The sequence below is a fragment of the Micromys minutus genome (genome assembly GCF_963924665.1).
Source record: "Micromys minutus genome assembly, chromosome: 15".
In the NCBI taxonomy this organism is placed as follows: domain Eukaryota; kingdom Metazoa; phylum Chordata; class Mammalia; order Rodentia; family Muridae; genus Micromys; species Micromys minutus.
In genome coordinates, this window is record NC_137984.1 from 25214714 (window position 1) to 25239096 (window position 24383).

The 24383-nt window shown below is 36.3% G+C and overlaps 1 protein-coding gene across 1 annotated transcript in view; it reads right to left on the bottom strand.

Moving 5' to 3' along the window:
* Positions 1-24383, bottom strand: part of NAALADL2 (N-acetylated alpha-linked acidic dipeptidase like 2) — a gene marked incomplete at its 3' end in the record, with an annotated part of 819915 nt that overhangs the window by 602312 nt on the left and 193220 nt on the right. Inside the window, exon 2 of the mRNA XM_080929559.1 lies at positions 18384-18885. Coding sequence (XP_080785685.1) covers positions 18384-18885 — 502 coding nt within the window. The remainder of the gene's footprint in view (positions 1-18383; positions 18886-24383) is intronic.

Consider the following 24383-nt stretch of genomic DNA (forward strand, 5'->3'; position numbering starts at 1 on the left):
TTCCCCCAGTGAACAGCGTTAATATGATAAAACTAGAGAAGAAAAAGAGAGAAAACGCCCACACTGATTTTATTTTTATTGAGAGTAAAAACCACCTGCATATATTTCTGTTCAGAAAAAAAATGGTTCAGTTTCTTATTTCTTTTTTCCTATCACACACAGAAATAGCCTTCTAAGAATGAAACAGTTTCCTTTATTTATTGTTCTCCCCAAAATTGACTTGCATATTTGGGGACACGTTAAAGTGCTCCAGATGATTTTGAGAGTTTATAAAAAGGCAATTTATCCTAAATCATACTTTTCTTTATTTCTCATACTGAGCTGCATACCCTTCAGAGAAGAAGTCATGAGAGAAAGACATTAGTTTGCCTTCTAATAGATGATAAAAAAGTTCCACAAGGGATGAGTTCCATATAATAACACTGTGAATATGAGGCTCATTTGGATTTAATTCATTACTACATCATGTTGCACAAGAAAGCAATTTTTTAGCAATAGAATTGCACTTCATTTGTAAAGGACCCAGGCACAGCACACAATCAGCTATTGAAGACTGAAACTGATTTCCCAAATCAGATATAGAAAATTTAATATATTTGGCCAGTTATAATGAAAAGGAAGGTAGCTTCATTTTTTTTAGATAAGAATGTCACTTTGCAAATTTTGGAAGTATAATTTTGCTAGGGGAATTGACTTCATTTTGATTCCATGAGCAGGATACACGAACGAAAAGATTGCCTTTCAAAAAATATCTGAAAACATTAGTAGATACAATAGAATGTAATTTAAAAATGTGTTCTGTACTAGTTTAGTATTACTGCATTAAAATAATGTACAAAATATACCAATCAATGAAATAAAGCAATTATTGACTTTTTTTTGAGTACTAAGAATTTGACCTATGGATTTATACAAGCTAGGTAAAAAGTTGCCATTAGGTTACCATGATAAGCTTTAAAAATTATGTACTAGATAGGGTCTTCACCTTACATTCACCTTAAATTCAGCATTTTTATTCCAAAATCTCAGAAGCTAGATTACATTTGTGAACAACTACACTTAGTTGAACATAACAAATTCAGTATCAATATTAAGTTTATTCCTGAGGGCTGATGGTTTACATTAGTGTAAAATGATACAGGATTTTTGAAAGTTATTTTAATTATAGTATGAAATTAACCTTTATTCTTCAGAGAAACAAAACCAAGAAGAGGTGTGTGTGTGTGTGTGTGTGTGTGTGTGTGTGTGTGTGTGTGTTATTTTTCTGTTGCCTACTTTGCCTATTTTATAGACTTGAACTACCTACGAAACTTACCTGCTGCCCCATCTAATAATATTCATGGGGAATTTTTAGTGAATATGGTAAAATGTTTCATATTCTTGATAAACTTTGTATAATCTGTTTTAAATAGGAATTACCCTTTCAGCTGTACAGCCCCTTCATAGATTATAATATATATATATATATATATATATATATATATATATATATGTATATATATATCCTTGGCAGAAACTTTTAAACTTATTGCTTGATTTCTAGATTTTTTGAATTTTCAAATTTTATATTTCAAAAGACTCTGCCTGCTATTTGTGTCTTGATTTCTTTCACTATTAAAAAAAAAAATCCCATTGTCAATGCAACCTGTTTACCTGGCACAGTACTATAGTTAGTGTGATAATTACCAACTTTCCCATAGAAAAAGTGTTACAAGTTTGTGCAAACTATCAAGAATTCAATATATCTGAATGTTGGAGGAATGATTATTAAAATCTTCTTTTATCAAACCTGACTAATCTTCTTTATTGCACTAAATAAGATTTTTAAGAGGTGAATAGAAAGAAAAGCATATTATAATCAGCTTAAATGCAAAATAAAACATTATTACCTTAAAGTTAATCAAAACCCTGGATAGTCAACTAAATCGGTTTAGAGGTCCTGATTGTTAGGATCAAAATGTTACTGACAGAAGAACATCAGAATGCTGTTCATGTAGAGTCCAACAAGCAGGTTGCAGGGGCAGAAAAGTCATGAGTTTAAGAGCAGCCTAGGAGACACAACACATTCCAAGCTCTTCTGTTACACAGTAAAAATGGAAAGAGTGCTAAGAAGGAGAAAACAGACACAGAAGACAAGAAGATGAAGATGAAGACAGTGACAATAACAGAGAAGGAGGTGTGGGGAGAAAGAAAGTGACTGTCCCACCTATGGATCCATCTCATATGCAGACACCAAACACTATTGCTAAAGCCAGGAGGAGGAGCTTTATATGGCCATTTCGTAAGAGGTTCTGCCAGAGCCCTACTGATACAGGTGAGGATGCTTGCAGCTAAGCATCAGACTGAGCACAGGGACCCCAATGGAGGAGTTAAGAGAAAGGAATGGAGAAGCTGAAGGGGTTTTCAACAATATCAACCAACCAGACACCCCAGAGCTCCAAGGGACTAAACCACAGAAAGAGGCTCCAGCAGCAAGTGTAGCAGAGGATGGCATTGTTTGTCATCAATAAAGAAAGAAACCACTGGTCCTGTGAAGGTTTGCTTTCCCAGTGTAGGGAAATGCTAGGGTGATAAGGTAGGAGTGGGTGGCTGGGAGGGGAAGCATCCTCATAGAAGCAGAGAATGGAACAGGGGATAACTAGGAAAGGGGATAATATTTGAAATGTAAGTACATAAAATATCTAATAAAAATAAAGAATAATAATCAAAAACCTAAAAGCCCTTATAAAAACAATAACTTCTGTAAAGCTCATCTGAATAGAGCTTCGCATTCATTTTTATGTAATAAAAACAAAATCCACCTATTTAACAATGAACGTGGTACACTGACTACTAAAATATGTATAAAATGCATTTTTAAAATGAAAGAAAACTATTTTATTCACATAAAAATGGTTTTAATTTAAAATTTCCCTAAGAAACTTGAGTAACAAGGATATGCTGTTTTATTTTCCAAAATACACAGGGAAGGAAGATTTATCAAAGGCACCCATGGTATCTGGTTCTCAGTTTCTAAGAAGCTGAAGTACATTGAAGTACATAGAGTTGAAAGAGAGAGATTGAGAGTTTGAGAGAGAGGGAGGGAGGGGGAAAAGAGGGAGGGAGGGAGGAAGGGAAGGAAGGGGAGGAAGAGAATGGAGGGAGGAAGGAAGGGATGGGGGAGGGGGGAGGGAGGGAGGGAGGGAGAGAGAGAGAGAGGGAGATGACCTACCATTAAAAGGCTATGACAGAGTTGGCACATGGACCAGAACTTCTAGGCAACCAATACCTGAATAAGTCAAATGGAGGGCATTGTAGGAAAAATTTCTGCTTTCAATAATCCTAATTTACCTGAGGATTAAATTAGGACTTTAACTCTCATCTGCAAGTTATATCCAATCAGTTAAAAATAGGAATGTAGTTCAGCATGACTCTAAACAATTCAATGTTAAGCAATGCCTTATCTAAAAGTCAGTATAATGAGGTTCTCTGCATAGCTAAATTACCATATCCTATGCCTTCTTTGTTTGATTAAATTTAAGACAATGTACATTTGTAATGTGGATAGCTCAATTGTAGAACAGCTAATTACTTTCTTCAGAAGCCATCAGGTTTTTTTTTTCTGCTTCACTCACTTATCATTTGCATAGATTGACTTTTGACATTGGTTATACACTTAGATATTTGTCTTTAATTAAAATAGCAAAATAGCAGTGTCTTTATGTTTTCTTCCTTTATCCCAACTTTCCTGCTATCATTTTCTCAAATGAAAGATATAGAAAGGAAAAAGAAAAGGAACATAAAAAGAAGGGTAGAAAAAATTAATAAAAACTGGAATGCAATGGAGAAAAACAACAGGCAGACAGTAAAGTTGTGGTTTGAGAAGAGCCGAGGCAAACAACAGCATAAACAGTGCTTTGTACAAACACAGGAAGCAGATCTCTACCCTCCTGGGAGTCAGAGGAGAACTACACCACTAACACCAAACACTTTCTAGCTCTTTGATGACCCTGATATTGACCCAGGCCTCTTTATAATTGATATTTCCTGCTTTCCTGTAGAAATGCACCTGTGTAGTTGTGAAGGTTATGAAAAAGATCCATGATATATTTCTCAGGGATGGAGTGAATAGATTTAGAATAGAATGAGGCAGGGATGATGACAGTTATGAGGAGTGAACACAGGAATGAAAGTAGCCATTGCAAGAAGCAGACTGGGCTCAATGAGGGGAAAGCTCTTTATGTTCTCACATCACCCATGGGCAGAGGGACAATAAACAGGGAGAACATTAAAACAAATAATATGTTCTGTTCCCACAAGTCTTGAACCCAGGTATCTTTTTAAGGTGATCAAATTTCAAGCATTATAAAATGGCAGTTCATACACGAAACCAGGGTTCTTGTTTTGGGGGCTTCTGCATAGTAAAGTGTGGGTATCTGCCACCGTTTCTGCTGCTGCTGCTGCTGCTGGATACCCTAGCAAAGTGTGTCATTTATCTTCCCAGAAATGAGAGATTCTTCCAGTTAGTTGTGATTAAGCTTTTTCTCATCATGTGATCTAGCCAAGAGATCCTGTTTGAATAAGACCAGCAAATCTTCCCTCCTGTAGCTCTGAGAAGTAAGGTCTGCTAATATATGGAGCTAAACACTCTCTGAGGAGTTTTGACACTCTGATGAAGAGAGCTGTGATTCATGGGTAGAGAAGAGAGAAAACAGGAAAGGAATTTAAACCAGCTGCATTTTTTTTTTTTTTTTTTTTTTTTTTTTTTGGTAGGCTGCAGATTATAGCATTAAATCACAGATACCTAACTTCAATGTCCTTAGTAAGGCTTACTTGAAACAAAGAAAATTATCTCATGCAAATAATAAGCTGCTAAAATAAAAAGAAAGAAAAAGAGAAGCTTGGCATCAAGAAGAGAAGAAAAACAAGAGATAGAGACATATTTCAGTATTTAATTCTATACCAGCTACTGTTAAGTGGCTATTTCCTGAATCCAGTTCTGGGGAATTTAATGCCATCTTCTGACCTCTATGAGCACTGTACTCACAAGCATAAACAACCCCCCACACATATACACACACATACACATGCACACACACACACACACACACACACACACACACACACAATATAAGTACTTCTTCAATTAAGAAGATAGAGTAAGTGTAGAAGGGGAAAAGATGCTGTTTGAAAATACAGTTTGAAAAACAGAAAGAAAATGGGATTTAAGGACAGGCTTCTGTTAATCAGATTGGACAAAATAATAACTAGCATATTACTATATCTGAAACCAAGCCATAATGTTGAAAATACTTATAACATATCCTGAAGTTTTTGAGTAGCTAATTCCTATGCACAATAATGTTTACATACATTGGTAAAGAGGACTTGATAACTCATCTTCACTCATGACTCATTTGCTGTGTCATGGGACCTAAAAATTAAATCACTGATTTTGTTCAAAAGTGTCAACACTTAAAGGAAACAAACTGCTAGAGAGCTTTGTTTCTTCATCAATGTATCTGTTAATGAAATGTGTCTACTAGAGGAATGGTAGGGCACAGGTTTTATGAAGGGGAAAATAGGCAAAGGTTGGGTAGACTGGGGATGCGAGAGAAGAAATACAGAAGCAAAGGGAAGGAAAGGGGAAAATAATATTAAGACTGTTTGAAAAGTTATATGAAGTTACATGAAATGCATAAATATGGAAGTATGTGTACACATGCATACGTTTGAGTATATTTATTCAAATGAAATTATGGTTTTGAGGTGACAATGTTTCCTTCAAGACACATGGAATACCTTAAGACAACAACAACAAGAAAATAAATTTAAAAAAAAGAGAGAGTTCTAGGAATGGTGATCCTTTCTTCAAGTTGCTGAACAAGGAAGGACAAAAGACTTCCAAAATGGTGTAAGCTATATCCTGTCTTCAGTCACCTCTGAGAACTTTAAAGAAAGACCTTGTTCATAAAGGTGACAAACACTCGAGAAATAAGGCATGGGCAAATTAAACTGGACCTGGTCTGGAAGCAGCTTCTCTCAGGACTAGCTCTAATAATATCAGAAGTTGCTATGTAATCTGCCATGGGAGAAAAGCAATCAATACTTCCACACAGCTTCAACCCCAACAAACTACAGTGATCAGCATGACAATATATTCCAGTAGCAGTAGAGTGGCATTTAAATCCAGGGGAAGGCAACAGATGCCAATAGCATGTTGGGCTCACTCAATAGGAAGGAATTAATGTCTAGTATTATAACCCTAACTACCTACATATGCCTGAGGAGCTCACTGACCATTGAGAAAAATGTTCCACTGCACTGCCATGTTCCCAAATTACTGTAGTTCCTGTCTTCTAACTGCCTTCTAAATAGGTATCCTATGCATACCAGTAAGTGTAAAACCATCTTCTCCTTAAAACAGACAAAAAAAAAAATTACAGAAATCCACAGCTGAGAAAAATTTAGAGAATAGTTTACTCTGTGGTCTCAAATCCAAATTGATACATTGACAACAAAGCTCCTACTATAAGGAAGATTCAGGAAATATTTAAGAAGAGGAGGAAGAAAGACTATAAGAGCCAGAGGACTAGTATTTCTGGTGTAAGATACTAAAAATTTCAAGAATCCCTATGCAGAATCTTAGTCATTTTTACCACTACACATTCTTTGTGAAGTTAACCAGACCCAGAAAGTCAAACATGTTAAGTACTGACTCACAAGTTGATATTATCTGTAGGGAAAAGAATAACTAATGTACAATCTACAGAGACCTAGAGGCTAAGGTAATGGTGTCAGGCGCAAGGATCTGTCTGGAAGGAGAAATAGAACAGATTTCATAGTTTCAGCCTGGGATAGTGGGATAGGAGTAGGAAGGATCAGTTAGGGTGTGGTGGAAAATACTGGAAGAAACTCTGGAATTGGGAGGAGGATTTCAGAGTGTGGTTGGAACCTAGTTCAATGGAAACTCCAACCAATTTCTGAAGGTGACACCAGCAAAGACTTGGAATATTGAGTGTGCCTATAACTTCTAGAGCTGGCTATTTGTTGTAAACAGTTAAAATTTACAGTGGTGGGATTTGAACATGAACCCAGTCACAAAACCTCAGACATGTTGTTTAAGATGCTTGCAAAACATGCTGGGACCAGAACCTATCATAATCCTCATTTGGAAGTCCAGAGAGACTTCATCCCGCAACTGATGCAAACAGATACAGAGTCCTAAAGAAAAGTATTAGTTGAATTTTGCGGAGTCCTATGGAATAGGGCATTGGAAAGTTAGAAGGCCCAGAGTGGTAAGGATATCAAAAGAAAGCAATCAGCCTAACAATCAACTGACCAGAAGTAAAGCAAACTCACAGAGTTCAGGGAGCCTGTGTGGTTTGACCTAAGTCTTCTGCACATATCTTCTACTTAAGTAGTTTGTTGTTCTGCCTCAGACTCTTTTGGGACCCCTTTTTTCCTACTGGGTTGCCTCATCCTGCCTTGATGTAACTTGTAATGCTCTATTTAGTTGATGTCTATGGCAGTTCTGGATTCTTCTAATTGGATGTGGATAGAAGAGGTAGCGAATCTGGCATGAAGAATAGGTAGGAAGAGAAACTTGTAGAAAGGCAAGAGAAGAAATTTAAGTCAGAATGTAATATATGAGAGAAGAATAAATAAAAAAGCAGAATGTGTCTATAAAATAAACTAAGAAAAGAGTTATGAACACTGCATTCTGTTTTTTATTCTATTATAACATTTTATTTTTAAACATGTAAAATCTGGGGTTTGGGCAGATTTAAAAAACTAGTTCATATAAGCAAAAGTAAATGCAAATAGAGTCAATTAACTTATGAAAAATGGTAACATTATTGTTGGTCTATCAAAAACAAACAGTAATGAGGACCTGGAAGGCTGGTAGTTTTGCAAGGCAGTTTCATAACACAAAGTAAACAACTAAATTAAACTCTCTGAAGTGATTATTTGCTTCCAGGCATTTATAAAAAAAAGAATAATTAAATAAGCACACAAACATTTATCTCTAAGAATGGTTGGAAGAACTTAAACATTCCCTTAGAAGAAATGGAGTAAGAAAGGTTCTCTCACCAAACAATAGGCTGATGAAATTATTTATACTTATACTTATTCACCTGAAACATTGTTCTAAATATATATACTTAAAGATACATCTAAAGTATTTATCAAAAAAAAATTTTGTGGCACAATGAAATTTTGATTACTCATAGGTAAAAGTGAAAGAACTTTTTGAAAGAAAATGATAACATTTGTACATATTGCCTGTATACTTACATACAAAACAAATTAATTTTAGAGACAATTAGAGTATAAAAAGTTTTGCTTTTCATCTTAAATTCCATGGCATTTGGATTGTCAAAAGGCAAACAAAAATTTTTAATTCAAAAATATATTCAGGGTTAATAAAATGAAATAGTCCCCTTTCCAAATGAAATCTATGGACTTCATAAAATCCCCATCAATATTCCACATAATTCTTCATACATCTTGAAAAAGGATTTGCAGCATTCTATTTAATAACAACAATCCCAGGATAGAAAGAACAATTCTGACTAATACAATAACTATTGAAAGTATCAAGTCACGTGATCTCAAATTTTACTACTAAACCATAGTAATAAAAGCATTGTGCTGTTGACATAAGGCAATCTATCCTGATGAATAGAATTGGATTGAAGAAGCAGACACAGTCCACACACGGTGGACATCTGATTATCATGAAGAGCAAAACAATACATGCTAGATAAAAGATAGGATCTTTTGCGTACATGGTGTGAGACAAATTGCATGGCTGCATGCAGAAGAATATTTATCATCTTACACAAAACTCAACATCAAATAAATCACGAATTTCAACATAGCACATATATATGTTCATATATATATGATATTCATTCAATCTACATAACAACATATAAAGAAATCTATCAAATATATTCATATATGTGTGTGTGTGTGTGTGTGTAATGCATTCTTCCTGGAGTACTTAATATTTCTAATATAAAGATTACCCAGAAAGTGAAGTTATTCAAAATCACAACTGGCAGAAGAATGAAAATAGACTTTACTTTCTTATCTACTTGTACAAAGCTCAAGTGCAACTGGATCAAAGATCTCCACATTAAACCAGGTACACTGAAACTATTAGATGAGAAAGTAGGGAAAACCTTAGAACTCATAGGTACAGGAGAAAATTTACTGAACAGAACACCAATGGCTCATGCCCTAAGGTCAAATATCGACAAATGGGGCTTAATAAGATTGCAAGGTTTCTGTAAGGCTAAGGACACTGTCAAGAAAACAAAATGGCAGCCAACAGAGTGGGAAAAGATCTTTACCAACCCCACATCTGATAGAGGCCTAATTTCCAAGGTATACAAAGAACGCAAAAAGCTAGACACAGGAGAATCAAACAACCCTATTAAAAAATGGGGTACAGAGCTAAATAAAAAGTTCTCAAATGAGGAATATCGAATGGCTGAGAAGCATCTAAGTAAGTGCATGATATCATTAGCCATCAGGGAAATGCAAATCAAAACAACCCTGAGAATTCACCTCACACCAACCAGAATGGCTAAGATCAAAAATTCAGATGACAGCAGATGCTGGTGAGGATGTGGAGAAAGAGGAACACTTCTACAGTGTTGGTGGGGATGTAAAATGGTACAACCACTCTGGAAATCAGTCTGGTCGTTCCTCAGAAAATTGAACATAGTCCTACCTAAAGACCACTTCTGGGCATATACACCAGAGAAGCTCCAAAATACAGCAAATACACATGCACCACAATGTTCATAGAAGCCCTATTTATAATAGCCAGAAGCTGGAAAGAACCCAGATGTCTGTCAGTAGATAAATGGATACAAAATTGTGGTATATTTCCACAATGGAGTACTACTCAGCTAACAGAAACAATGACTTTATGAAATTCTTAAGAAAATGGATGCATCTAGAGAATATCATCCTGAGTGTGGTAACCCAGTAACAAAAGAACATACATAATATGCGGGCACTGATATTTGGATACTAATCCCAGAAAGCTCTGAACACCACAGAAACAACTCACAGACTATGTGATGTTTAAGAAAAACAAAGCCAAAAAAAAATGAAAAAAAGAAAATAAAATGAAAAATTATTATGCTTACTCTTTACACACCAAGAAAACTTTGACTATTTCCAGGTTACCTCTTGTTTTACATGTACTTTATGTTCATTGTAGCTAGTAAGATTTTAATGCATACTATCAAACCTTTAAAAAAGTCACGTACTGACAAAAATGTATTCATATACTTTTATGTAAAAATGCTTAAAATCTGTACATTTATCTTTGTTTTTTTTTTAATAAAGTTGTTCAATTAAAAAAAAGAAAAAAGAAAAAAAAGTGAGAGTACATTTTGACTCTCAGAGAATTGGAAAGAATCTTGGAGGAGTGGGAGGGGAGAAACCATAATAAGAATACAATACAGGAGGAAGAATGCAAACTGATCCATTCTTATCTCCTTATACAAAGCTAAAGTCCAAGTGGATCAAGGAGTTCCACATAAAACAAGATACGTCAAAACTAATCAAAAAGAAAGAAGTGAGGATCTTTAAACACTTGGGCATAGGGGAAAATTTCCTGAACTGAACGGCAATGACTTATACTATAATATCAGCAATAGAGAAATGGGACATCATAAAATGGCAAAGCTTCTGTAAGGCAAAGGAAAGTGTCAATAAAACAAAAAAGTAACGAACAGATTTGTAAAAGATCTTTCCAAATCTTACATCCAATAGAAGATATACCAAAAAAATCAAGAAGTTAGAGTCTGGCAACCAAATAACTCTATTAAAAATGGGACACAATGCTAAACAAAGACTTCTCAACTGAGGAATATGAATGGCTGAGAAGCACCTAAAGAAATGTTCAACTTCATTAGTCATCAGGAAAATTCAAATCAAAACACTAATCAGAATGGCTAAGAACAAAACTTCAGGTGATAGCTGATGCTGGCAAGAAAGTAGAGAAAGAGAAATCCCCCTCCATTATTGGTAGGATTGCAAGCTGGTATTAACACTCTGGAAATCAGTCCGGCAGTTCCTCAGAAAACTGGACATTGTGCTAAGTGAGGACCTAGCTATATTACCCCTGGCCATACATCCAAAAGATGCTCCATCATATGACAGGGACACATGATCTACTATGTTCATAGAAGCCTTATTTATAATACCCAGATGCTTGATAGAACTCCAATGTCCCTTAACAGAGAAATGGATACATAAAATATAGTACATTTACACAATGAAGTACTACTCAGCTATTAAAAAACAATGATTCCATGAAATTCTTAGGGAAATGGATGGAACTAAAAAATATCATCCTGAGTGTGTTAACCTAGTCCCAAAAGAACACATATGGTATATACTCACTGCTAAGTGGATATTACCCCAAAAGCTCAGAATACCCAAGATATAACTCACACACCATATGAACCTCAAGAAGTCCATAATGTGGATGTTTCAGTCCTTTTGAGAAAGAAGAACAAAATATTCAAGTCAAGTAGAGGGTGGGAGGAACTTGGAAGGAAGAGAGAAAGTGGAGGGAGAAAGGAGAGTCAGAATTAAGTGTGGGAGGAGACAAGGATGATATACAGAGTATCAGAAATTTGAACAGAGACATGTAACCATTGGAAATGGGGAACTTTGTGTATCTACTAGCAAGTTCCAGATGCCAGAAAAGCAAGAGGCTCCCAGGCCCCTACAGGGATGAAATTAGCTGTGAAAACCAAAAAGGAAAGGGAGAGCCTATAAAATCCATATCGAGAACTTAGGTAGTGCCCTTGATTGGGGCATGGGGCCACATTTTCACCTCCAAATTTTTAACACAGAATGGCTCCTGTCTAACAGAAATATGGAGAAAAATGTGGAATAGAGAGTGAAGGAAAGGCCATCCAGAGACTTTCTCTCCTGAGCTAATATTTTTCAGTAGAATATAATCATGAGAACTTTGACATTTTCCCCCATTCTGACTACCTCTAATTTGTAGATTTGAAGTCAAAGAAAGGAGGGAACTCAGGCCCTCTCAGCTTTGTGATTATGTGTATCATACTATGGAGTTCTTTCCATCACTAGTTTAGAAACAGAACTAATGAGAACAGGCTAATGCAGAAACAAAGTGTTTGATCTTCTTAATCTAGTTTAATTAATTAATTTGTGCCAGGGAGAGGAGTCTAGGCCTTGAACCTGGTAGGCATATATGCTATGAGGATCCATAACACATGCCCCAGTTTCAGTTCTTATTTTAAAGATATCCCAGTAAAGATGTCTCCACACTGACTCTCCAGGGCTTCTCAGCTAAATTTATTATTTTTCAGTTCTTTGAACATTCTTTTGGGACCCATCTAACACTCAAGTGTGGTAGTCTTGTGTAGTTATGGCATGACTACTATACTTTCCATCAAATCTTGGCATAAACTTTCAACAGCCCCTAGACACCCCTATCATCTCCACTGTCCAATGCTTGTTTTCTCATCTTCAGCTTAAACTGTAAATTACTGGTCTATATATCACTGTGAGAAATCTCAGGTGAGAGTCAGACATGGTGGGAAGCCTATTAAGGTTATGTCAGGTAGTGGCCTGAGCCTTTACACTTCCCTCATATTTTTTAGAGAGTTAATTGTTTGGAGGAGATAAAAATTTGTTTTATTTATTGATATATTCATTAATAACACCTGTTAGCATGCACTATCAGCAATGTGCTTCCCTCATTCCCCTGTAATTAACCAGATTAAACTTGGTTTACCCATGCTATACTCTGGTATAAGTTAATTTTTGTTATTACCCTCAGAGTTCTAGTGTGGTTGAGAGTAGAAAGTTGCTCAAATATACTTACATAATATAAGTATGTTGCAGTAAAAAGAAAAATGTGGTAACCATTAATCCTGTACTAGTGCCTGCACCATTAGACCCATATGGAACTGCAGGGTATCTTTATCTCAGTGGCTCCACACTGCCCCCAAGTACTCACTGCAAACTCCCTTCTTTCAGCTGTCTCTCTTTTAGCTGATCTTTCCATGCTGTTCCCTAGGTTGGTAGTTACAACACCTGGCACAAGGACACACACACACACACACACACACACACACACACACACATCTTTTCCTGCTGACTTATGAGTCCTCAGTTCTCAACAGAACGGAGTTGGATCTTCACACTCCAGTTGCTTCTCAGCCATTCCTTTCACACACTGTCCTCCACAGCCTGGTAAAATGAGGTTCCAGAAACTTGTAATTTAGAAATTAGATTTTTATGTTAAATTCTCAATCCATAGAATATTCACACAATAATTTTACAACCAGTTGACAAAGAAGTAAACCTAGATCAAACAAACTGACCCACAGCAACCCTTAAAAATAATCATATCTACTAATCAAGACCACCGGGATGTAAAACTTTCTCCTTTGCCTCCATCTTAAATCTCCTCCTATTTTCTTCCTTCCTGACTTACCAAAACTTTGGAAAGTCCCACCCTACTTTCTACCATCTAATCAGTCTCTAATGTCTAATCATGTATCACCTTAACCTAGCTAGCCCTCACCTGCACATAGAAATCAACCTACACTTCACCATTTCTGATTTTTTTTTTAAAAAGCGTTTCCCTCAAATGTAAGCTGTGCACAACTATTACCATTTGAAAATTATCTAAATGCTTTCTCAAAGTTAATTAGCTTGGGTAGGCTATGAAACTAAAATAATCTTCAATTCTGTCTGAAATCTGAGAATGACTGTTACTGAAACTTATGAAAAGTACAAAACATAGCTTCTAAAATGTAGCCAATGGAGACTGCTGATCCTCATTCCTCAAAATGTTGGACCATCAGTCTTCAGCCTTCTGGCTCAGTATAATCTGACAGTTTTTCATAATGCAGAATTTTAAAGGGTGGATGATTCTGGCTTGGTGAAAATTATCAGTCAGTTATTCTGCATAATGTGTCCCTTTCTGGACAGTATTTTTCTGTAGATGAATTGAGGCAATTCTCGCCTAGTGGCTGTCTTGCCACAAATTTAACATAAAAATTGTGAGAATACTTGACAAGATGATAAATATTCTCATGGACAGAAATAGAGAATTGATAGAGAAAAATAAAAACAGTAAACCATTACCAAAAAAAATTCCTGCAATAGTTCAATAAGCTCTGAACCATGAATGGCTCTTCCTGGCCAAACTTCTAGTGGGAACACAATCTTTTCCCAAACACTTGGCTAGATCTATCATAGCAGTCCCCATTCTTGTTTTTAATTACTGTCTTAGTTATGTTCTATCATTGTAACAGAATGTCATGACCAAAAGCAATTTGGAGAAGGAAAGGTTTATTTTGCTTACAATTCCACATCTCTGTTCATCACTGTGATGAAGACATACCAGGAGCTAAAGGAAAACAAAACAAAACCACAACAACAAAAACAAAACAAAACAAAACCATCCAACCAAACAAATCCCCCCCCAAACAAACAAACAAACAAACAAGAACCAAAAACAAAAAACCCCGGAAACAGAAGCTGGTGCAGAAGCCACATAAGAGATCTTCCTATCCATGGCTTGATTGTTATGTTTCTCAGCCTGTTTTTTTTATACATTCCAGAACTACCAGCCCAAAGTGATTTTAAAAAAATGCACCACAACATTGCCTACAGGAAAATTTAATGGATGCGTTTTCCTTTAACCCAGTCTCTCAGTAAAAATATCTCCTACTATGTTGTCAAAAACACAATCTATAGTTTAGAAAAGGCCTATGGTTAGAAATATTTATAAGGAAAAAATTGGAATTGAATGGGGATATTATTCAAATAGAATAAACATTTTTGACTACATTATTTTTTAATTCTATGTAATTAAAAACAAAACAAAACAAACAAACAAACAAAACACCACCGTGGCTATTCTACATGATGAATATTGAATTCTGAGCCAATTTAAAATACATCAAATTTTGCTGATTTTATTGAATTTAGTTGAAAAATAAATTTCACTTTTCTACAAATTCCATTCTGGGGTAAATAATATTCTAACTTAGTTGTATATTTAAAATTTTACCATCAGTTGTTTCTTTAAAATAATGATATTAGAAAGCTTTTTAAAGTATTTATACTGTTTAAAATTAAAATGAACAAGGTGGAAAGGGAATATATGCACACACACACACACACACACACACACACACACACATATATAGTTAGGAAAATATACTGCATTTAGAGTTATCTCTAAACCAACTAAGCCCAAGTAATGAGAAAACAATGGTTTTAGAACTATGAGATACACTGTGCTCATAAATTGAAAACTAACATATATCTATGGGTGGAAATTGGCAGGAGGGTTCTCTGGAACAAGCTGGAGACCTAGTGTGTGGAAGGATCCTTGAAGAAGATTGGGTGATTCTAGCTGAGACTGACAGCCACTGGACATATGGAGATCGAAGTGGTCAATTACTGAAAGGCGGTAGGAAGAGGAAGGGGACATCAATCAACCCATCCACGCAAGGTTCAACCCATAAATTTTCCTCCTTACAAAATATTCTGGGACAAAGATGAGAAAGAGTTTACTGGCCCAATATAAAGCCTATCCTATAGGAGAAAGGCAACCCCTGACACTAATAATGAACTACGCTATGCTTGAAGATGGGAGCCTAACATAAATGTCATCTGAGAGGTTTCGTTCAGCCACTGGTACAGAAACCCACAGCCATTAGTTGGAGCTCAGGGAGTCTTGTGGAGTTAGGGAAAGGATTAAGGGCTACAGAGAGGTTAGGGACACTACAAGAAGATCTATAGAGCCAACTAACCTGTGATCATGAGGGTTCAGAGAGACTGAACTACCAAACAAAGAGGTCTGGACCTAGGCCCCCTACACATTTTTTTTAGCAGATATGCAGATTGGCCTTCAAATAATTCCCCTAATAATTGGAGCAGGAACTATCTCTTACTCTGTTACAAAATTGTGAATCCATTTCCTCTACCTGGGCTGCATCATTTGGCTCATGACACTATACACTATACAACATAGCCTGGAGGTTCCTGGTGAAGTTATAGTAAACAAAGCTTCATAAAGGCCTATTTTACCTGTTGTCTTTGTAAATTTGCATCCTTCTGCCAGAGATAAATACTTTTGAATGACTTATTCTCTCCTCATCTCAGCTGCTTGCCTTTTATGAGAAGTTTTTAGTTTTTCTTAGTTTCTTTAGTTTTTTTCTTTAGTTTTTCTTTTCTTAGTTTCCAAGTCAGCCACCTTCTGGATTCAGCCATTAGAAGAGCTTCTAAGATTCTAAAGGGCAGGAGGAAGGTAGGACACTGTACTTCTCACCCCCTATAGACCTGACATGCTCAGTGTATCCAACTGAGATTGTAATCTGTATGCCCTGGTGTATGTAGAAAATTTCAATTTGTACCTATCTCAGTCAGGGTTTCTATTTCTATATCAAGACCAAGAAGCAAGTGGGGGAGGAAAGGGTTTATTTATTCAGTTTACACTTCCATATTGCTGTTCATCACCAAAAGAAGTCAGGATGAACTCAAGCAGGTCAGGAAGCAGGAGCTGATACAGAGGCCATCGATGTTACTCACTGGCTTACTTCCCCTGGCTTGCTCAGCCTGCTTTCTTATAGAACCCAGGTCTATCAGCCCAGGGATGGCTCCACCCACAATGGGCTGGGCCCTCCCCTCTTGATCACTAGTTGAGAAAATGCCTTACAGCTGGATCTCATGGAGGCATTTCCCCAACTGAGGCTCTTACTCTGTGATAACTCCAGCTTGTGTCAAGTTGACACAAAACCTGCCTGTACACCACCACTTTATTTTCCTAGGTTTAGTTTTCTGATTACATTCATATTGTTCACCACTTATAGAATAACAGGCCTACACTGAATATCTATTATATGTGGCTTAGAGTGGTGGTTAAGCAATAAAGTCCCTGCCTCTCAAACATAAAGATTTAAGTTCCAGTCTTAGAACCTTGTAAAAGCCAGACATGTATATGAGTGACAGCTGCAATTTCAGCATGGAAAGAAGACAGGGAAAGACATCTGAACTGTGCTTGTCAGCTAGCGTATACAAACACCAGCCTCAGTGAGAGACACACTGTCTCAATGAGAAAAATGGAGAAAAAACAAGGAAGACTTCTGCACCCTCTGAAATCCACACAACACACAAAAGAAAGTCAAACCTGAGTACTCACTGCTTGAAATATTCAAGGGTTGTTCTGGTGCTTAGGTCACCTCATAACTGACACAACAGATCATCATAAAATACATTTAACTCAATTCCTTATAGAGGTTTTACATTAGACAATAATATGGATAGAATTATCCCCTGCCCATTACACTTCCAGTAATGCTTCAGCAACAATGCAAACCAGACAAGCTGTGCTTAGGAACCTCAATCCCATATGTCACTTAGATATGTATTCAGTGAGAGTATCGGAATTCATAAGCATTACTGGGCATCATGCACCCTTAGTGTAAGATTTCCCTGAAAGATCACTGGAAAGGCACACTTGCCAGCAAATCTTCAGTCATAAATCACAGTGGCCTACACAAACATTTTGGGAAAACAGTCCCTCTGGATGCTATCCTTATACAAATAACAAAGGGGCTGTTTGTTTTTCCTAAATTCTTGGAAGGTAAGTTTTTCGTCTTTATCCATTTTACTATGTATATAAACTCAGTACATGCCAAAGAAACCCCAAACACCAACAATCATCAAGTAGTCACATGGGTGCCATCAGAAATCATTCTCACAACTCAGATGAAGTCCTCAGTAAAAAGGATTTATTATATTTCAGTTATTAAAGCAAAAACAAAAACAATGCATGCTGGTTTTAAAGACATTCATTAAGTCATCATGCTCACCAAAGAGAGGATCTTTCTGGACTGTCTAATAGGTGGAATCTTGGGTATTTAAACAGAGTGTGACTAATTTAAAGTAAGGTCTCTGGAGTATTAACCACTCTTAGTTTCCCAAGGAGTAACTTACAGCAGTTATCTCAGCCCATAAAAAGATTGATTTCATTTTGATGCCATTAAATGTTTTAACCATATGAAATATATCCTAGTTTTTATTACCTTTGTTTCTCAACATGATCCAACAGGGTTTATCACATGGAGGAAAAGACTAGGGTAGAGCCATTATAGTTACTATTATCAATTAATAAAACTATATTATAAATGGATATTGCAGAACCCAGAACCATAAATCTGAATTTGTGAATCATTCCAGAAGCTTCTATTTCAGGTGTAAGCTGTGTCTATACACTTAGTCAAACTTACTTATACATCCAGTTCAAGCTCTTCTTAGATTTACTTCCCAGGAAATACACCCCAACAACATTTTCATTTCTCTGTACTTACCTGAAGGACTTCTTAATTTCTTCCGCTTTGATTGAGTTGAGAATATCTTGGAATAATTGAGGGCTATTTGTTCCTGATGTAGAGGCATCAGAAGGACAATCCATGTGTGCATAATAACCTATTATAATCCCGAAAATAAATAGAGTGGTAGCTATGCACAGTACTTTTAACAGGTAGCAAATGTTGCAGTGGTTGTTCTTTGGTGCAGATCTAGTGTAGTGTGTAACACCATCAGACTCTTCTTGAAGTCTCTGGAATCTTCCTTTGGGTGAAGATGCTGGTTGAATGGAATCAAGATGGAGGTCTAAAGTCTCAGAGTGCCCCAAGTTCTGGTGCTCAGCACTATCTGGTTGAAACTGGTCAAAGCCTGGCTCTTCCAGTTCCTTCTCCATATCCCACTCTAAATCAAGGGCAGTGGCTTGAAGGTCATCATTGTCTAAATACTGTGAATGTCCTGAGGTTCTGAGATCTGCCTTGACCTTCTGATAAGCCATCTTTTTACCTATGGAATTAAAAGAAAATTAAAAATTATACTTTAGTAAAATAAGTAGTCTGTTTTTGAAATGAAAAGTAAAAACAAAATGTGAAAAAAAAGCATATTTGGATACATGAAACTTTAATGATTAGTGTTTGGACAGATGTCTCAGGCATGTATAGCTCAAGCACAAAAATATATGTTCAAACTCAAAAACTCAGGCAAAGGGTGAATGTGGTGTTGCAAGTTCCTGTCATCCTAACACTGGGGACTTGGAGAGTCACAGAATTCCTTGGGTTGCCAGACACGTATCTTAGATAAATATGCATGCTTCCCACCATGTCTCAGTATGAAGTGCAAATGATTATGAGAGACATTGACCTCTGGCTGCCACATGTATATGTACATGTTTGCATGTACAATCACTGTATTCAAATACACCCTGACACACCCCCCCAAACTCACACACACACGTAGAAACTTCTAGTTTCTTTGGAAAATCAGTTATGTCAGATGAGGTTTTGCTGGGGGACACAAGGGAAAGGATGTTTTGATATAGCAGTCACATGACAGGACACTTGAAAAAGAAAACAAATATGACCCCACAGACAGTAGGAACAATGAGCATTGGTTTGGTTTGCTCTGCCTCACTACTGTTCACTACAGACATGCATGTGTAAGGTCACCGAACATAACACTGTTCAGCCCTACTAGGTGTGATGCCCGAGAAAAACTGGCCAAAAAGGAAAAGAAAAGAAAAGACAAAAAAACAAAAAACAAAACAAACAAATAAACAAACAAAAAAAAAAAAACCCAATTCTTGAGGGAACTGTGATAGTTGCCTTCTCTGGCCTGGCCTCAGGCTGGTGGGCCAACCTTGTGATTTCTTCAGGATTGAAAGACAGGTGCTGGTTTTTGCTGATGTCTGTTGCCTAGAGGGCTGGACTAAAGCTGAGTTTCATTTGAAGTGTTTGCCTGCCTACAGGACTGCTCAGCAGCTGCTGGGGTATATTAGGTATTTGTCATGAGACTGAACTTTAGCCAAAGAAGACTGAGCTTGCCACCAAAGAATTATCGCCGAAAAGGTTTATTTCTCCCATATCCTAATAACTTTTTTATTCCACTACTTCTGCTGAATGGTAGGCTAAGAAGAGTTAGAACACTTATTATTTTTTTAATATTTACTTTATTTACATTAATACATTGTAATTGTCTTCAGACACACCAGAAGAGAGTGTCAGACCCCATTACTAATGTTTGTGAGCCACCATATGTTTGCTGGGTATTTAATTCATTCAGGATCTCTGGAAAATAGTCAATGCTCTTAACCGATGAGACATTTTCTTTTTTCAGCCTGAGAACACTTAATAATTATACTTTGCTGTTGTATATAAGAGGTAAGGTAGATATAAACAGTAAAAGTTGAAACTATGTATTAAAAAACTTATAGGAAAAGTACTATAAGCCAAATGCACGTGCCTGCAAGCACACACACACACACACACACACACACACACACTCATACACATATCTCTGACGTGGAATTTTTATTTTATTTTAATCATGTTTAGAAGCAACATTAAACAATTTACAGACTGATGCAGTGAAAGGATGACTTGATTTCTTAGAGGTGAATAGAATACAAGACCTTGGGAGGGTTATGTACCCTTCAGCTGCCTCTGAAAACAAACCTAACATTAGAAGAGGTAAGGTAGATAAAGCAGCATCAATTCTAGGGAACTGCAAGTAGTAAAAGACAGCACACTTATAGAGGCAGGGTCAAAAATTAAAGGATGGAAAAGTTTAAAGTGTCAAATAAAGCAAAGGTATTCCCAGGTCCTATGATGTGAACTAGCCCATTTCAGTGAACTCGAAGTTAAAATCCAGAATCCTATGTGTCCAAAGTTCAAATCCTTTGCCAGCTTGAGAAGGCTTAGTTTTATAAACTTGTGCATGTAAGATGGAAATTTTCCTCTCCTACAGTTTTGGATGACTATCCATTTTCCCCCCACAGTGTAATTATTAGGATAACGTGGTCAATTAACCGTAAATGGTCTCAGTTCTATTAGCCACTACAGCATTATTGTTGAAGATTCACAATATCCACACTGTTTACACTTATGCTTTCTGCACACTAGATGTCATCTTAGCTGAATTCTGAAGTTCTTCACCAGGCTTTATGGCATTTCCATATCTCTAGTGTACAGTGGGAAGAGTAAAGCACAAAGCTCAACTGATAATTGTCAAGTTAATTCTTAATGATAGTCACTGACAAATCAACCATAACAAAGAAGATAAATATCAGGACTACATGAGAGAAAACAGCATTAGTCACACAATTCTGATCTTCCACAGGTTGGCTAATAAAGACCCACATGATAAACATGCTCTGAATGTTTAGAAATATTACACATAACCTATTATTCAATCATGTACAATAAAATATAATTCTAAAAATCTCACTTGCTACTTTATCAAGTAAGATTCATTCCTATCAACAACTGACCCCAAATAGTGTACGTGGGTTTTGTTAGCTGTTAGGAGAGGCAAGAAAGGTAAAGATAAATTGGTCTTCATTCCCACATGGGACAAGACAATCAATCATAAGAGACAAATCTGTACAAAATACCCAGGAACAAATAAAACGTGCTAAGTTGTCCTAATAGAATCTCTGAAGAAATTTTTAAAATATTTCTTCTTATTATTTAATATTTCTATTAAATCTTTGATAATTTCCAGTAATGATTTTAGATCATATTCATTTGCCTACCTGGATATTTTATACCTCCACCCTCCATTCCTACTCACCCAGCTTTACAACCTTCATGTCCTTACAGCTTCTTTGTCGGTTTGTTCAAACAGTTATTCTTGGAAGTAATTGTTCTACATGCTTCTACAAACAGAAGGGTTATAAGCCTTAAAGGAACCTGATTGACACTTGTAATTACTTAAGAGTCCTAATTTAGGGGTGCTTATCTTCCCAGATGAAATGCTGAGATTTATTGTGGCTTGAACACATTGAGTGTGATATATATGCAACATATATGCTGAGTTATCATATATGCAACAGCCCATTGTGATCATAAAAAAAAAAACTTAATTGTCATCAGATGCAGTTTATGGCTTTTGATGTTCTTTCTTCTTCCATGATCTCAATACCTTGGGGGAAGAAGGTAGGCTTCAAGGTAACAATTAGTGATGAATACTTCACTATATTTTACTCTCTTCATTTGACAAGTTGTCTCCATCAATTATCTATTCCAACAAGAAGTTCCTCAGATGAGAGTTGAGAGATGCAATGCTGTCTGTATATAATGAATATCATTAAACTGATTTTGCTATGATATTAATTTAGTGGAATGATAGTAGTGTGTTTTCCCTAGGACCTATGACCTACCTACTTAGACATTCTTAGCTACAGTCATGTTGCCAGTTAGAGATGCTATTGAAGTAACTAAGAACCAAAAAGATAAGTTTCTCTTGCTTTTTTTCTCTCATATATGGAGGTTACTCTTGAATATGTAGGTCTTTCTGATTCTTGTAGAATACACATAGCATTCTGGAAATGCATGAGAGATCACAAGGGAAGGACTCTGAAGGATGGAGACGTGCAATGTGATGGTAGAAAGGGGCAAAAGAGGGGCACTGTAGCAGGCAGTGTTAGGTGAGGTGCAGGTGAAGAAATATTCATGATGTGGTAATGAGCAATAAAGTCCCTTTGTAAAAGGTCACATGGAATTCACTTCTTTAGAAGTTTACACACACACACACACACACACACACACACACACACGTGCACATATGCACACAGACACACAAGAATTTTGATAAAGTTAACAAAATATAACAAAAGGGTTATAGGGTAGTATAGCAATTAAAAAAAACTACTACTAGACATAAGAGGTTAACAAATACCAAGTACAGTGCCTGGATTATTTCTTTTTAAGTTGTTAGCCTATGAGGTTCCCCCAAAACCCAGATATTACATGTTATTGACATTATTCTTGGTTACCCATATAACTGGACAGTAAGCCCTTATTAAAGAAGATATCACATACTTGGGGATGAAAATAAATATTTAACAATGTATATTCCTAGGATGGGAGTGATGGCTAAGAACTTAAGAGCACTTGCTGCTTTTATAGAGAACCCACATTCAATTCCCAGAGCCCACATTGAGGATAACTCCCATTTCAGTGGATCTGACACTCTCTTCTGACCAGCTGCCTTTGTAGTTTCATCAAAAGGAGAGGAATGTGAAGCAGGAACCTAGACAGGGAAAATATTTCAAAGGCTTAAACAGCATGAGCAGAGTTCTGTTGTAAGTCTTAGAATGATATGCTAGCCAAGAATGATCACAGATACCAAGACAAAGCTAAAAGAACAGTGAGAAATGGCCAGAGATTCTCTGCAACCCAGGCCTTCCATCTATGGGGTGAGCATGGCATCAGCCTGAACCTGAACTTATCTATTGTAACCCAGGTCTCCAACCTACAAGGTGAGCAGAGAAACAGCCTGCATTAAGTTACGTACTGCTTGTAGAACAGATTTAAAAAATTGAAAGCAATATCTCTAGATTGAGAGGCAAAAATGTAAAAGTTGAAACTAAAATGAATTTTACATTGTAGATAAATATATAATTTTTCAGATATTGTGAATAATTGGAGAAAATCATAAAACAGCAATTAATATATACTATAATTTAGTATGTTAATTTACCTGATTTACATTTAGTCCATAGTATGATAGGAAATGTCGCAAACAGACATAGACGCAGGAGGTCACAATGTTGTGGTACTTTATGCATTTGTGGCTAAGCCAGCGGTCATAGAGATGTGGGAGCATTTGAAGATGATAGCCCTGACTCACTTCTGTTCTCCTGTTCCCTCCTGATCCACAGGGATGTAAAGAGTCACCGAGCAAGCTCCTCCTGCCACATAGACCATAACTGGGAACCCTTCCCCATTTTGATGGATTAGATGTCCTTGAACAATGAACTGAAATAAATCATTCTCCCTTTAAGTTGTTTCTTGTCAGGTATTTGATCACAGTGGTGACAGAAGAAACTAATAAAGTCTACACATCAAAACAAAACCGTGATGTATTGACCAGCATCATTCAGTTATGATTTGGTAGGCATTAGAACATCAGCAATACTTTCATGTACTGATTTTCTTTCACCTACTCAATAACTCTTGACTCTTTTCTAATGTAATCTTCCCAAGCAATTAAGAAAAAGTCAGACATTTGCATAAAGTTAATTGGGTTTTTTTTTGCTTTGTTTTGTTTTTTTTTTTTTTTTTGTTTTGTTTTGTTTTGTTTTGTTTTCAAGCTGGTTTTCTGTTTTTGTAATTCAGATAATAATGACATAGAAGGTTAGTGGTGGTTCAGACATCTTAAGTGATGTTTGATTACAAAATAGAGGCAATGAAATGTAAAGGTAAATAAAATATTTAAGAGAAGATATAATATAATCTGAAAACTGCAAAGATAGCGAATGGATGAAGAATTCACTCTACTTCACC